General features: G+C 38.8%; 1 protein-coding gene across 1 annotated transcript in view; it reads left to right on the forward strand.

Annotated features, from left to right (window-relative positions):
* The window catches only part of LOC115075156 (transient receptor potential cation channel subfamily M member 7-like), a 73,520-nt gene that overhangs the window by 44,169 nt on the left and 13,824 nt on the right, over positions 1 to 15,527 (forward strand). Inside the window, exons 25-32 of the mRNA XM_029575376.1 lie at positions 562 to 694; positions 1,809 to 2,941; positions 6,102 to 6,160; positions 7,880 to 7,982; positions 9,167 to 9,237; positions 13,364 to 13,404; positions 13,651 to 13,676; positions 15,120 to 15,170. Of these exons, the coding sequence (XP_029431236.1) occupies positions 562 to 694; positions 1,809 to 2,941; positions 6,102 to 6,160; positions 7,880 to 7,982; positions 9,167 to 9,237; positions 13,364 to 13,404; positions 13,651 to 13,676; positions 15,120 to 15,170 (1,617 nt within the window). The remainder of the gene's footprint in view (positions 1 to 561; positions 695 to 1,808; positions 2,942 to 6,101; positions 6,161 to 7,879; positions 7,983 to 9,166; positions 9,238 to 13,363; positions 13,405 to 13,650; positions 13,677 to 15,119; positions 15,171 to 15,527) is intronic.

Consider the following 15,527-nt stretch of genomic DNA (forward strand, 5'->3'; position numbering starts at 1 on the left):
TAGATTGGTAAAGTCTATGAAATGTCACCAGCCTCTTTGACATCAGTGGGAGTAGAGTCCAATACCTTTCATGCAGAATATTTGTAGGATATTATTTTTTTTAATTTTTATTGGACCAACAAAATAGATGCTATGGTACATCAGCTTTCAAAATCACCCCTGATGAAGGGACTTATATAGTCTTGAAAGGCCATGCACACAACATCCTGTTATATTGGGTCAAAAGAAGGTATAATCAGAGTCTACTGAGATTCCAGTTTTCGCCAGGGTCAATATGGCATCTAGAACTCATCACTACAAACTCCGAGTGTTTATGGAGGTATTTACCTCTTTATTTCAATCCCTCTTGCTTCTCCAAAGTAACTCATTTCTTCTTTTGAAATGCCCTTACATGAAACATGGCTTTCCTTTATAAGTCATTAACCACTGGATTGGAGGCCATGATGCATAATCCATGCTATGTGAGGGGGTCAGTATGACTGGTTGTATGAACTGTATTTCTGCTGTTTTCTTTATATTGTAGTTTCCAGTCCTGTCTTTCCTTGATTTTTTTTTTTTTAGAACTTTTCTTAACAGAAATTGATCAAAAGAAACTACATGACTTTGAAGAACAGTGCCTTCAAATTTATCTTGCTGAAAAACAGAACAAAGTTAATTCTGCAAGTGAAGTGAAAATTCAAGTTACTGCCGAAAGGTACAGTAGGAAACACTGCACAAACATCATATCAGTTCAGTGAATAACTTCAGACCTTTATCAATAGCAAAAATGGGTTTTAGTCTAAATAGGCAAAACCAGATTATTTTTAGTGAAAACTGTCTGGGACACGTGGCTCATGAGAAATGGCTCTTTCAGTGTATTTGTTAATAAACACAATCTCATATTCATTTCAATCATTTTAGTTATTTACTTAGGAAATAACTAAAGGGGCCATATAATTCTTTTAGTTTATTTCATATCTGATCCACTCCAAATTCTACTATATCCAGTGCTAATCAGCACCATCCATATTATACAGAAATATAACATAAGAACAACAGTAATGTCTTCTCTGTCCAAATACCCACATTAGACTTAGTCTAATTCCAGTCCTCAGGGTAGCTCTTAGCCTAGTTTAGCAAAGTGAAGTTGGTTTAAGAACTACTAACTTGGTTATTGTCAATACAACGGGGCCATTAAACAGTTCTGGAGAGCTATTCAAAAGACCTGCGTAGTGCATAATCTTGAACACAGTTCTGTCCAGAAATATTTTAACTAACTGAGTTTCAGTGGCATGGAGGTGCTGAGGCACTTTAACCAGTGCAGATTGGTGGTGCAATCTTTATAGCAAATCATCATAACTAACTCACAGGCTTGCTGTATAGAGAAAAAGGCCCAGAATTGCAAAGAGAACACGAGTTGTAAGTTATTGTCTCTTTCTGAGTGTATATAGCATTATACTGAAGTACTAGTCACCCATGGATAGCATTTCAAACTCACTATTTTTTTTAAAGAAACAAAGCAGAGTTCAGCAAATATAAGTGTTCACACAGAGTAAACATTATCGTACAATTTAACTTATGAAAAAAGTGAATGCATGTAAGCCTAAGGAATACTTTGTACATCCTGCTGCAATTTAATTGGTATAACTGTGGTTTCTTTACCAAGAAAAGCTCACCTTGTACATGCAGGTAGATATGGAAATTTTAGGATTAACATAACCAGAATCCTAAATCTTCTCTCTTTGACAGTGAGTGAGTAAAGGGTAAAACACATTTTTTCTACAAGCTTTACAATATACAGAAGCCAATGTATTGTTTGTGTGTTACAGAGTGGAACAGATGTGCATTCAGATAAAAGAAGTTGGTGATCGAGTGAACTATATCAAATGCTCATTAAATTCTTTGGATTCGCAAATTGGCCACCTGCAGGATCTCTCTGCTCTCACTGTAGATACGCTAAAAACACTGACAGCACAAAAGGCTTCTGAAGCCAGCAAGGTCCACAATGAGATTACACGTGAATTAAGCATTTCAAAACACTTGGGGCCAAAACTTATAGATGACAGCCTTCTAAGATCTGCTGTGTGGACAAAAAGCAACTCTGAAATTGTTTTATGTTCATCTTTACCACAAAGCGGATTCACCACTAATAACACTTTTTTCCAGAACGTTTCTCTGCGGGATGAAAGAGATTCCCCATACATGCAAGTTGTGCAACACTTGACTCCAAGATATGAGAGAGAACAATTTAAAGCTCCAAAGCCAGGTGCTTCAGGCAGCGCCTTGCTTCCAAGTTCCAATTTTCCTCCAGGATGTCGCCAAAATATACAAAGTGCAGAAATGACAAAATCTACTGTTACTAAGAAATTGAATAATCTGACGAACTGCATAACCAACCTGTCATGCCCAACAATGACATTCTCTGTTAGCAGTTCACCCCCATCTAAACACAATGATCATCTGGAATCTGCAACAAAGAATGAAGATCCTAGTCCTGCCATGTCTGAAGGAGTTAGTATTACAAGATCTGGGTCAATGGCGGGATTGGAGACGGCATTGTCTGAAGTTACTGTTCACCCTACTTGCCCAGTTGTCTTTGGCTCCACGTACCTCGTTTCCACTGACGAGTGCATTGAAAGTGGAGGGTATATTAACTGTGGTTTTATCGATGATGAGGATACTGACCCTCATATTAATGATAAAAGCAACAAAGCGGGCATATCTAGTCACCAATCTCTGATTAACTCATTGGAAGAGAGTGCCCAAAAGCCTTCGCCATCTGATAAACAGGGGTCTACAAGAGATTACCCTGAATATGGTGCTTCTTATGGAATCATTCATGCCAAAGAAAAATCTTTGGACGGTCAACTTGTTAAAGAAGTGGAAGGTGGAGGGCAAAAATTAAGCAGCAAAGTTATAAAAGAACGTCTCAAAAAACTCTGGGCAAGATCGAAAGCAACAGGTTTGACAGAGAATTACGTATTCTATTTTCTTTTTCCTGGTCATAAAATATTTGCCACTTTTATTTATTTAGCTTTAGCTCTTGCCTTTTCAGTGGTAGTACAAGCTGTGTTACCTGCAGATTATTTAACTGTCCCTAGAGAGTGTTTATCTATATTTTGACCTGAAGTATTGGAGGATGAAGTCATTTGCCCATTATCACGCAAGCATCAGTGAGGTTCGAACCCTTGGTTCTTAGCTCCATACCCTTAGAACAAACCCTGCTTATAAAGACAACAACTTTGCATCTCCCATTAATTTATTATATTCTATAGAAATGTCTTGATCAAGGCTACAAACATATCCTGTTCATAACTCACAATTAAAATGCTAAAAAAATAAAAAGTCATATGCAAGCATGGAATAATATTTTAAAGCACTAATCTCATGTAATTAAAGTTATTTTTTTTAACACTAACCTCAGCCTCATTTAGGGGTGAATTTTAAAAGCGTCAGGCCACGCATGAGGAATGTATATTTTAAAAGCTGCAAATTATACGGATATATGCATATGTGCATGAGTAAAAAAACAAAAAAGGGAGAGAGTTGGGGCAGGTCAGGGATGTTCCAGGGTGGGACCAACATTTACATATGTAAATCCATATTTAAAATCCAGTGGCCCCAGCACCTGGTGGGCTGTTGGCTGCGCATGTTTACTTCTGCTCCTGATGACGTGCAGGTCTGCATATATCTCTGTTTAGGCCTAAAATGACTGGATGGAGGGGTCTGGGTAAACAGGTGGGGGGAGTGCAAACTGAAGAATCAGAGGGGTCTTCATGACCTTGAGACCGACTGGGCAAACTGGTGGACTTATGGGTAAATCTGGGAATGTCTTTCATGCGAGCATGTTTTAAAATCCACTTACCTGTGAGCGTTAAAGCCAACAAAGTCCTAAGGAAGATACGCGAAGTAGGTTTGCTCGAGTAACTGCTTAAAATTAGGAGCTCACAGTGGGTGTAGTGTAAATCATATGCATGCAACTGCGCACATGATTTAAAATTCCAGCGTATGGGCGCGTGTTTTAAAGTTACCATCTTAGGAGGTAATTTTAAAATAAAACATACTATCGTAGCAATTTTAAAAAGCCACTTACCCGTGTAAAACCTGTGGACAATTTAATGGCATACAGTGTAGCAATTTTCAAAAGCCCATTTACACATGTATAGTGCATTTACATGTGTAAAACCCAATTTTAAGCATGTAAATGCTTTTTAAAGTCAGGTCCATACTGTTTGATAGCAGTATCCATACAAAAAGAAGAAACAAAGTATCATTTAAAAAAAAAAAAAGTATATTAAAAATTATCTCCAAATATGTTCTTAGTGACTCCATTCATTCCAGCTGTCCCGTTCCAGAGCAGAAGTCAGACATCTGGTTTAAGAGCAGACAGAATGAATATGATATAGTAGTTAGTAGTTCACTCAGGAGATAATTTTCAAAGGGGTTCTGCATGTAAATTAGCCATATATGTGTATAAGTAGCATTTTATAAATGTGGAGAGTACACACTGTATTCCTCCATTCTACTTTTATTTATTTATTTATTTATTTATTTATTTATTTATTGTTTTTGTTATACCGAGTTTCATGATAGGCATCACATCAACCCGGTTTACAAATAACAAGGAGTGTAAAGCATAACGTAACGTAAAAAAAAACAATATTTTCAATAAGAACCTTGAACTTTAAATACAGTTAATTAAATACAAAACTTTTGTTTTGTATTTAATTAAGCTTGCCATTTTTGTGTGCGTAAGATAACTCTTTTCAGCTAAGTTAACCTTCGTACAAAATGGTATCTTTTCTTTAAACCACAATACAAAATCTTGCAAAATGACCATCTATGTTTTTGTAATACCCTCATGCCTGATTACCTTGCGGAGCATTCCTGGATCTGGGATCAGGAGCCCCCTCTCATGCGGAATCAGTCAGTCCTTGTGTGCTCGGCACCTGGTGCCTCCACCTGGAAAAGAAGGTGCTAGTGGGTAGGATTTCCCTCCTTTTACCACAGGAAAACCCAAAACATAGATTGGACTGCAAACAGGGCTGGTAGTAGTAGTTATAAATATGTACAGGTTTAATTAGACTATATAATTATATACATTAAATTTCTACAAGATACCAACCTGCACATCCACACCTGTGGATATTAGTCTCAGACTACACAACTGTAAACATTTCTACAACTTCCCTCCAAGTCCGCTCCTTGATTGGAGCGGACTTGGAGGGAACTGGGGGAGGCCCAATTGCGTCGCCACGCATATTTTGCTAAAATCCCCCCTTGCGCGAGATGCGGGCTGCCCGCACATGCGTGTGTGGATTTTAAAATCCGGCATGCATGTGAACACGGCCAACAGATTTTATAACGTGCGCTTGCCGGTGTGTGCATGTTCTAAAACCAATGCATCCATGTGCGCGCGCGCCGAGAACCGCTCGCACATGGATGCGCACGTGTTGGACTTAAAATCAACCTCATAGGTTTTAGGGCTTGATTCACTACGGAAAAAGTTTAGTAAATCAGTCCCTTAATCAGTTTACCACCCACTCCACCCCCCTACACCCCGACAAATGGTTCAGTCACTGGACACAGATATAACAGTCATCCTTATAGAAAAAGGGCGCCCTGTCTGTATTTATTCCTTTTCTTTTTTTTTTTTTTAAAGAAACATATGTGGATATTCAGTACATATCAGACCTAATGGTTGCAAATGCACAATAGGGTTGAATTAGGACGTTTGGACCCTCTGAGCAGTAGTGTCAGTTGTGATGACTGATGCTACTGATCCCATGCCTTTTCATTGGTAAGTTACATTTATGTTAGGCGGTATTTCCATGCCCCCAGGGGGCTTACAATCTAAATAATGACTAGGCTGCACGCTCCAGTGAAATCCAAGTCCACATAAGAACATTTATACTCAGGTTCCTATAGCGGAGCATTTTTTCTGTTTTTTTTGCTACTATCTAGTCTGGGATTCTATTAATCTCAATTCAATTTTGTAATTTAAATTAGAACATTCTGGTTGACAGATTTCTATATTTCCATTTCTTATATAACATAAATGTCTGTAAGGGTGGTGTTGAGTTCTCTATATTTATTCTAACTATACCTGTGTCTAATTTAAGACCTCAGATCTTGCACAACAGTGGAGAGGCCCAGGATAGAAAACACAGTTGATATTTTGGTAAGACTTTTAAGTTCATTAATAAAACAGCAGAAAGCTGTCTTGAGTCAAACACAAACGGTTTCAGAGGGTGAAGAAAAATTCTGACAGCCTAAAGAGAGCAGAGTGATAATGTCCATCAACTGCAGTGGCCCCTGATTTATAACAAATCTTTTTAGAAAACAAATACTTGGCTCTAGAACAAATTATTGAAGCCCTCCAGCTAGAACAAACCCTCTTTATAAAGACAAATAACTCTGCGCCCCCCATTAATTTATTATATTCTCCAGAAATATCTAGATGGAAGCTTAAAAAAGAACCCGTTCATAATGACAAAACAAATATCCCATCAAGCATGGAACTCAATTTTTTAAAGCACTAATCCTGTGTAATTAAAGTGATTTTTTGCACTAAACACAGCCTCCTTTACTGTTTGATAGCACTATATATACAAAATGAAGAGAATGAAAACAGTTTAAAAAAAGGAAAATGATAAATTATCAGCAAATACTGTTTTAGTAACTCCTCTCACCCCAGCTGCCCCTTGATCCAGAGCAGAAGTCAGACGTCTCTCTTTAGAGTAACCAGAAAAAGGGGTAAGGAAATTGGACACAGTAGCTCCGACACACAGTTTATAAAACACTCACATTAATTTCCATATGTTCACTTATGCACACAAATGTTATGCTGCAGAGTTTTGAAAGCTGGGATCCTTCTATTATGGGGGTTTTGTTGTGTGTGTGTTTTTTTTAGTCTGGTATTTTCATCACTTCATGACACATATTGGGCCAATGCACAAACGAATTTCTCCCATTTTGTGTCTTTGGGATAAATGCTTAGAGGCACATCTTTAAAGGTATACGTGGGCGCAGATTTGTTTGCACACTCCGCGTGAACAAATCTACGCCCGATTTTATAACATGCGCGGGCTGCTGCACGCATGTTATAAAATCCAGGGTTGGCGCGCGTAGGGGGGTGCACAATTGTGCAACCTACGCGCGCCGAGCCGAGCAGCCTGCCTCCGTTCCCTCCGCCTCCCCCCACCTTCCCCTCCCTTCCCCTATCTAACCCACCCCCTAGCCCTACCTAAATCCCCCTCCTAACCTTTATTGAAGAAGTTACGCCTGCCTCCAGGCAGGTGTAACTTGCGCGCACCAGCTCTCCATCCCCCGGCACGGCGGGTGTGCCGGAGGCCTCGGTCCCACCCCTGGCATGCCCCCGGGCCTGTGCCCCGCCCATGGCCCACCCCTGGAACGCCTCCTTTTGCAAGCCCCGGGACTTGCGCGCACCGCCGAGCCTATGCAAAATAGGCTCGGCGCGCACAGGGGCAGCTTGGGGCAGGTTTTCGGGGGTTACACTCGTATCTTACGCGCATACCTCTTTGAAAATCTGCCCCTTGGTACATAAGGCGAATGGTAGTAGAAGCAAATGTGGGGGTGGTGCTTTCCCCTCTTCTTTAGGGCCCTCCAGTTAATCTTGGCTTTCCCTCACTATCCTACTTCTGCCCTTGCCTCTCTCATTCTCTCTTCCCCTCCCCAAATCAACCTCTCTACCCACTCAACCAAACTTTCACTCTCTTGAAATGGATGACATATACAAAGAGCTTTTTAATCCATTAACATTTAGAATTTTAAAAAAAATCTGCTAAAGGAAATTTGAGTGAGCAAAAGCAAATATTAACAAACATCAGAAAAGTCGAAACAGCAACCAGTAATCCTATCTTTTCATCATTGTATGCAGAATGACCATCAAGCTGCAGACAACAGACAGCATGTGATCTCTTCCAATGTATTTTCTGAGCGTCACCGCAAAGCTTTGTCTAATGACATAGACACAGCCCAGCGTAAGAGTCTTATCTGTTCTTTGCCCATTTGTCTCATATTTTCCATAGCTGTGTCTGACGCGGGTTGTTGCAGAGATGGGGGTGGAAAAGAGAGGGGAGTGTAAGGTATTGCTGAAACTGCCTAAATCAGGGCATTCTGTGGAGCTCTATCAAAACCCCTCAGGCTAGGTTTATTAGACAGTAAACACACCTAGTGACTCCAGTAATATTTCTCTTTATTTACTTACATGTAAGGAGACAGCACAAATTATGCTAACCTGAAGAAATCAGAAAATACAAACCAACATATATAGTTTCAATTTCTCAATTTTAAACAGTAGATCATTACTTAGTATAGTTATTAATTGGAGCTTTGCACTTTTGGGTCGTCTTCTTATATACAATATGGTATCAGCTTCTGACAAATAACAGCTCTGTTAGTTATCTATGCTTCCAGCTGTTTCTATACCTTATGAATAATAATTTCACCTACATAACTAACTATTTCTAGGAAAAACAACTTTTTAAAGTGAGAAACAATATCCAGTCTGAACTGGCTGTGACTAGCTAAAACTTATCTTTGGTTTCTTCATTTCTAAGGGTCACTACCAGTCAAAGCAAATACAAAGCGGTATATATATTCTAGCTAAATCTATAAAACCAGTGCAAAAGTTAGCTAGACGGTGAAAAATACAAACACAGTACAAATGGACCTACTAAGATTCAACAGTATGTGTGTGTAGGGTGGGGGGCAGTATTTTAAAGACTGGATATAGGATGGGAGATAAGATTATTTGAAAAGTTCCTTTACCACATTGTTCTGCCACTACCTTTATGCTGTATCTTCTTTCTACCCCACAGCCCACACGTGTATCTCTCTTGTTAGTAAGAAAACATCTTCAGTAACTTTTTTAAAGTCCCTTTGCCAAAGTTTTAATAAATGGTTGGTTTCTCTTATTTGTTCTAAAATCTTGAGGAAGCAAATTATTTCTTTCTATTTCAGACCATTAATAAATGTGTTATAGATGAAATGCATCTAGCTGCATGGCTTTAATTTATATTGACAGAGTATATATTTCTAAGTTTCCCTTAGAAATGGACATTCTTTTGTGCCTCTCTGAAGCTTTAAATCTTGGGGCAGTGCATTAGTTTATGGCTTCAGGTTTGGCAGGAAGACTCAAATGGGATTTTCCTTTTTGTTTCAGTAACTGGCCGGAACAGAGCAGTATCAGCGGAAGATGTGTGTCAGGTGGACTCTAAAGCGGCACTGTTGATGGTTTGTATGCATCGGTTCTCTCTCCGCGGAATGATAATCGCAGAACAGTTTTAACTTGGAATTCTTACAGCGATAACGTCAGACTTTTGCCAGCAAGTGTCCTAGGTGTAGGAAGCAATATATGAATTAGTTGTATTCCTGCTGGAAAGAGGTGGTATCAGTCTTATCAAATTTAATACCTGCTGGGACTGTGAAAAAGAGCTGGGAGGAGGGAGGCATCAGAGAGGAGATGGTGTGGGAGAAGTTGCCACCCCTGTCCACTTTTGGATTTATTCCAGCTTGCCAGGAATGACAACTATGCTATCCATATTAATCTCGGATTTACATGTTCAGAATTATACTGCTATTACACAGCAGAATTGCAGAATCAGATGCATTATAAAATGCTGTTCATTTTTCTTCCTGTAGTGATATCTCTTTGTTTTAAAGGTTTTCTCTATAAAATCAAAAAGTGTTAAGGTTTCTATACTAGTTTCCTAGCATACAAAGCTTAGAAGATAGTTTTAGAAAACAAATTATCCTTCCATTCTAAAAAATTGATGTTTTGGGTCTATTTTTTAATCTTCTTTCTATACATATTTAAAAGATTGCTTTCCAAATGTAATTATGAAGGTAAAAAGAGTCCTGCATTAGAAAAAAATAAAAAAGAAGCAATCCACAAGGTTAAAAACTTGCAGGCAGCATGGACACTGTTTAAAATTACCAGCTTTGAGGCCCAGACAAAATGTATTCCATGTTTTAAAAAAGGTCGAAAGAAAACCAAATTAATAGGCAATTGAAGCCAAAATGGGGGGTATCAGTCAAAAAAGGGAAAGCATACCCAAATGAGGAAAATAGGGACAAGCATAAACACTGGCAAGCTAGATATATATAAAAAAATTAAGCAGGCTAAGAGAGAATTTGAAAAGAAACTTTCTGTAGAGGTAAAGTCAAGTAATAAAAGCAAAATGCCTGTGAGGGAGTCAGTTGGACTGCTAGATGACCAAGGGGTAAAAGGGGTAACCAGGGAGGACAAGGAAATAACAGAAAAACTAAATGAATTATTTTGCCGCTCGACAATCAATTCAACTTTAAATCTTTCATTCACAACACAACCAAAGAATGTTACTTCAAACTCCAAGTGCTCAAAATCTGAAACCACTCCTTCACTTCAGTGACTTCCGTTTAGTAGTTCAGTCTATAATTCTGTCCAAGTTAGACTACTGCAATTCTCTTCTGCTAGGTCTTCCGATCTCATCTATAAAACCCTTACAGATGGTACAAAACGCTGCGGCGAGGTTACTCACCAACACCAACAAAAGAGCCCACATCACACCAATTCTGCACTACCTTCACTGGCTCCCTATAAAAGCCAGAATCACCTTCAAGACATTATCAATGATCCACAAGGATATTATGGGCAGCGCCCACCTAAATCTTACCTCGCAACTCCGCCTTCACTCATCAAAAAGACCTATCAGATATAATTACAAAGGTTCTTTACATGCTCCCCCGATTAAATCTTCACTAACTAAACGAGCACTCTCCACAGCCGGGCCCACCCTTTGGAATTCATTACCGCCAGATCTTCGACTAGAAACCTGCCATCTAACATTCAAGAAAAACCTAAAAACGTGGCTCTTCCGGCAAGCCTTTCCTGAATCGCAGGAACACTCCGACACCGGTTAAAGAGCAAAATAGCTCAATATCAAGACCACGACCGCCCATATACCCTCAGGACCCGAACACGACTTATATGGACAGTCCTCTTGTTATGAAAGACCCTTTCTTGATGCATTAGCTCACTAGCTTATGCTCTTCCCATGTTTATGCCCTTTCAACAGTGCTCACTGTCACCTGTATACCCCAACCAGTACACTTCAACCTTACCTACCAATTAGCTCGATGCATCAGCTCAGTAGCTCATGCTCTTCCCATGTTTATGCCCTTTCAACAGTGCTCACTGTCACCTGTATACCCCAACCAGTACACTTCAACCTTACCTACCAATTAGCTCGATGCATCAGCTCAGTAGCTCATGCTCTTCCCATGTTTATGCCCTTTCAACAGTGCTCACTGTCACATGTATACCCCAACCACATGTATACCTTATCTACCAATTATTTGTAGTTAATCTTATCATTTATTCATGTTATTTGACGAATTATTGTTGTCTATTTTATATTTAATATTTAATATTTAATGATGTGTTCAAAACTCTGTTTAATGTTTAATGTAACGCCTTACCAGCGACAGTTTTGTTCTATGGAAACCGACCTGATTTGATATTTTTATCGAGAATGTCGATATATAAAAACCCTAAATAAATAAATAAATCTTTGCTGAGGAGAAAATTGGAGTCATATTCACACTGGAAACATTTTTTTGATGGTGATCTCTGTGAGTGAGTAGATGTTATCACTGTGAAACTGAAAGACATAACTCAAATTGACAGACAAAGAATAACAAATTAACAGGACCAGATGGTATTTACACTATAGTTCTGAATGAAATTGCAGATCTGTTTCTGGTGATTTGCAACCTATCATTTAAAATATCCACGGTATCAGAAGACTGGAAAGTGGCTAATATGACACCAATTTTTAAAAAGGGCTCCAGGAAACTATAGACTGGCGTCAGTGCTGGGCAAAATAGTTGAAATTATTCTTAAAATCAAAATTACTGACCACATAAATAGATATGGTTTAATGTGGGACAGTCAAGTTTTTGCAAAGGGAAGTTTTGCCTTTCTAATTTGCTAGATGTTTTTTGAGGGTGTAAATAAACATGCAAAGGTGAGCCGGTTGATGTAGTGTATTTGGATTTATAGAAGGCATTTAACAAAGTCCTTCATGAGAGACTCCTCAGGAAATTGAGAGGTCATGGGATTGGAAGCCATGTCCTGTTGTGGATTGGTAACTGATTAAAGATAGGAAACAGAGGGAAGGGCTAAATGGTCAGTTTTCCGAATGGAAAAAGATTGTTAGAGGTGTGCCTTACGGGTCTGTATTGTATTTAGCATATTCATAAATGATCTGGAGACAGGAACAATGAGTGAGATGACACAAAATTGTTTGGAGTCGTTAAAACAGCAGATTGTGAAGAAGTGCAGAAGGACCTTGTGAGACTAGAGACTGGACTTCTAAATGGCAGATGCATTTTAATGTGGACAAGTATAAAATAATGAATGTAGGGAAAATAATCTCAACTATAGGTACACAAAGCTGGGAGTCACCACCCAGGAAAAGGACTTCGGAGTCCTTGTGGACAATACCTTGAAATCTTCAGTTCAGTATGTAGGGGTAGTCAAAAGGCAAATAGAATGTTAAGAATTATTTGGAAAGGAAGAGAGAACAAAACTGAGAATATCATAATAACATTGTATAGAGCCATGATGTGACCGCACCTGGAATATTGTGTGCAGTTTTGGACGCCTCATCTAAAAAAACAAAAAAAAAAAAAACAGTGGACAGCGAAAAGGTTCAGAGAAGGACAACAAAAATGATAAAGGGGATGAGATGGCTCTCTTTTAAAAAAAAAAGCTAAACAAGATAGTGCTCTTCAGCTTGGAAAAGCGATGACTAAGAGAAGGGATATGATAGAAATGTATAAAATCATGAGTGGGATGGAATGGATGAATAGGCAACAGTTATTTACTCTTTCAAATAACACTAGGACAAGGAGAAACTTCATGAAACTATCATCAGGCAGATTCAAAACAAATTGTAGGACATTTTTTCACTCAACACACAATCAAGCTATGGAATCTGTTGCTGGAGGATGTGGTCAAAGCAACTAACCTAATGGGGTTGAAAAAATTTGACAAGTTCCTGAAAGAAAAGTCCATAAGTAGTTATTAGCCAGGTAGACTTGAAAAAGCCAGCGCTTATCACTGGGAGTGGGATAAGAAATAGATCAATTTTGAGGATCTGATGGATATTTGACCTGGAATGGCCACTGTTAGAGGCAGAATGCTGGGCTTGAAGGACCTTGGGCTGACCCAGTATGGCAGTTCTTATCTTCTTTTTCCTTTATAATAATCTGTGCACAATGAGAGGATCCAAATAATGGTTAATACATTTTTTTTCTATAATGAATGTAATAACATATTTTAGTGATTCTTTTTGATGATTTTCTTTAATTATAGGATTGGTTGCATAGTAGATCATCTTCAAAGAAGAATCAGATGTAAGTAATGGTATGTTATACACACACAAACACGCCTTGTCAAAACTTAGTTCAGACACAAAGTAATTTGTGAAATTTGATTACAGAAATGTAAATACCACAAGCTAGGAAATTATAAAAATACTAACAATTTGTACCCTCCTCCTCTTGATAAGACCCAGAAAGGTTTACATAAAAATAGAATAAAGTACAATCAAAATAATACAAAATAAAAACATAATACTTTCTGCTTTCTATTTTTTACAGGGCTCCTGAAGATAATGCATTGAGTAGTAAGCTTTGAATGTTCCCAATAAAAACAGAAAGCAACTAATTGTTAAAGTTAGCATGATTCAAAGTTATTGATAGATTTAATGATTTCCTTCTTATTCTCTACCAATCAGATTCTTTGTTTACTTTTTTTTTTTTATTGTATGGTCATCTGAAATTTGACCTTGTTCCTATGGTAAGATGGTGAAAGTGCATGTGAGAGCCGCATATTGTGATGTCGTCATCACATTATTCAGATGCTTTGTCAATGGTTACATCCTAACAAATCTCCTATTCAATTAGTTTATGAAAAAGAAAAGGGTCTCATCTAGAGGGGCTGAGCTGGCGGGAGCCTCATGATAAAAAAAAAAAATCAGCAACATGTCACTGTTCCCAGCAATCACATTCCCTCTCCAGCCAATCAGCCAAAAAAGATTTTTTACATGTTAACTACTCCCCACATCCATATCTAAGAATTGAAATGGACAGAGGTTATACAATTAAGGCTCGATTTAAAAAAACTAGGCATGCGTGAAAACTGGGAGATATGCGCATGGCCGGGAATTTCGAACATCCGCGGCCACGCACGTGTCTCCTGGTACGCGCAGAAGAACGGGTTTGTGATAAAGGGACGGGCTGGGACAGCGCCATTAAGCGCTATCCCGATGAAGCATGCGCCGGCAGCCAACCGGCCCGTGCAACCTGCTACTGCTCCAGAGAGCAGGTAAGTATTAAAAAAAAAAAAAAAAAAAAAAAGATTAGCTAGCGGGGTATTTGGGGTCTGATCGACTAGGGGGAAAGGGTGGCAGGCTAGCTAGGGGATTTAGGATGTTCCTTCCCAGTCCGCTACGTTATTGGAGCGTCTAAGTGCGCACGCTGGGAACCGCAGGCACATGGACGCCTTTTAGAGTTCGTATCTCAGAAAGGCATTCTAGGGATGATAACTGAGTAATAAAATTACAGAACAGAAAAAAACATGGAAGCAGCACACCGAGAGATTCATTTTCAAAGGGACGTCTGTGGGTAAAACAGTGTTTTACGTGCAGAAATCGCATGCCCCCACCTGATATGTGAGTAAATGTATGCACGCATCATGGTCAGGCGTACGTTTACCCAGACTCAATGGAGGCTTTCCTGGCAGCAGACTAGGAGGAGGGGTTGGGACTTAGTCACATACTTTTGAATTTTGAAAAGTATGCATGGAAAAGTTCATGAAAAATGTCTGCAGATGTTTTAGGTGTAAACTTGTGCAGGTAGATTTGGGGAGATCATTTTCAGAGCAGAGTGATGTGCGGAAATCCGCTGTAAAAACTGGGATAAGTTACATGCGATTTGCTGGTTAATTTATGTGCAATGTTAATTTATGCACAATGTTAATTTATGCACAATGTTAGAAAATGTACATGACAGAGGATATCTCAAAATGGCAAATACCATGCACCATGTCACTTTTTTTTCCTTTCTAGGCATCTCTTCTCCTTTCAAGCCAATGATGGACATCACATTTTACTACTCAGGTCATACGTTTTAATTACACAGTTAGTAATGTGTGACATGCCATACAGCCAAGGTGCTCAGGGCATGGGACAACACAATTCAATCTGTTCATTAGGGATATGCACAGTAAAATTGTCCGCTTTGGTTCATTCATTCATTCATTCATTTCATTTTGATTTAATTTATCATGTTTTCTTTGCTTGTTTCATTTGTTTGGGTAGTTTTGCATACAGATAACTGAATTTTATGCATGTAGGTTGACTTTGGGCAAGTCACTTCTCCCGCCATTGCTTCAAGCATGAACAGAGAGAATAACTTTATCTGCATGTGGCTGCTTATACATATGTAAATGACTGCATAGAGATCCTCAGTAGTAT

The sequence above is a fragment of the Rhinatrema bivittatum genome, chromosome 13, assembly GCF_901001135.1.
Source record: "Rhinatrema bivittatum chromosome 13, aRhiBiv1.1, whole genome shotgun sequence".
NCBI classification, from domain to species: Eukaryota; Metazoa; Chordata; class Amphibia; order Gymnophiona; family Rhinatrematidae; genus Rhinatrema; species Rhinatrema bivittatum.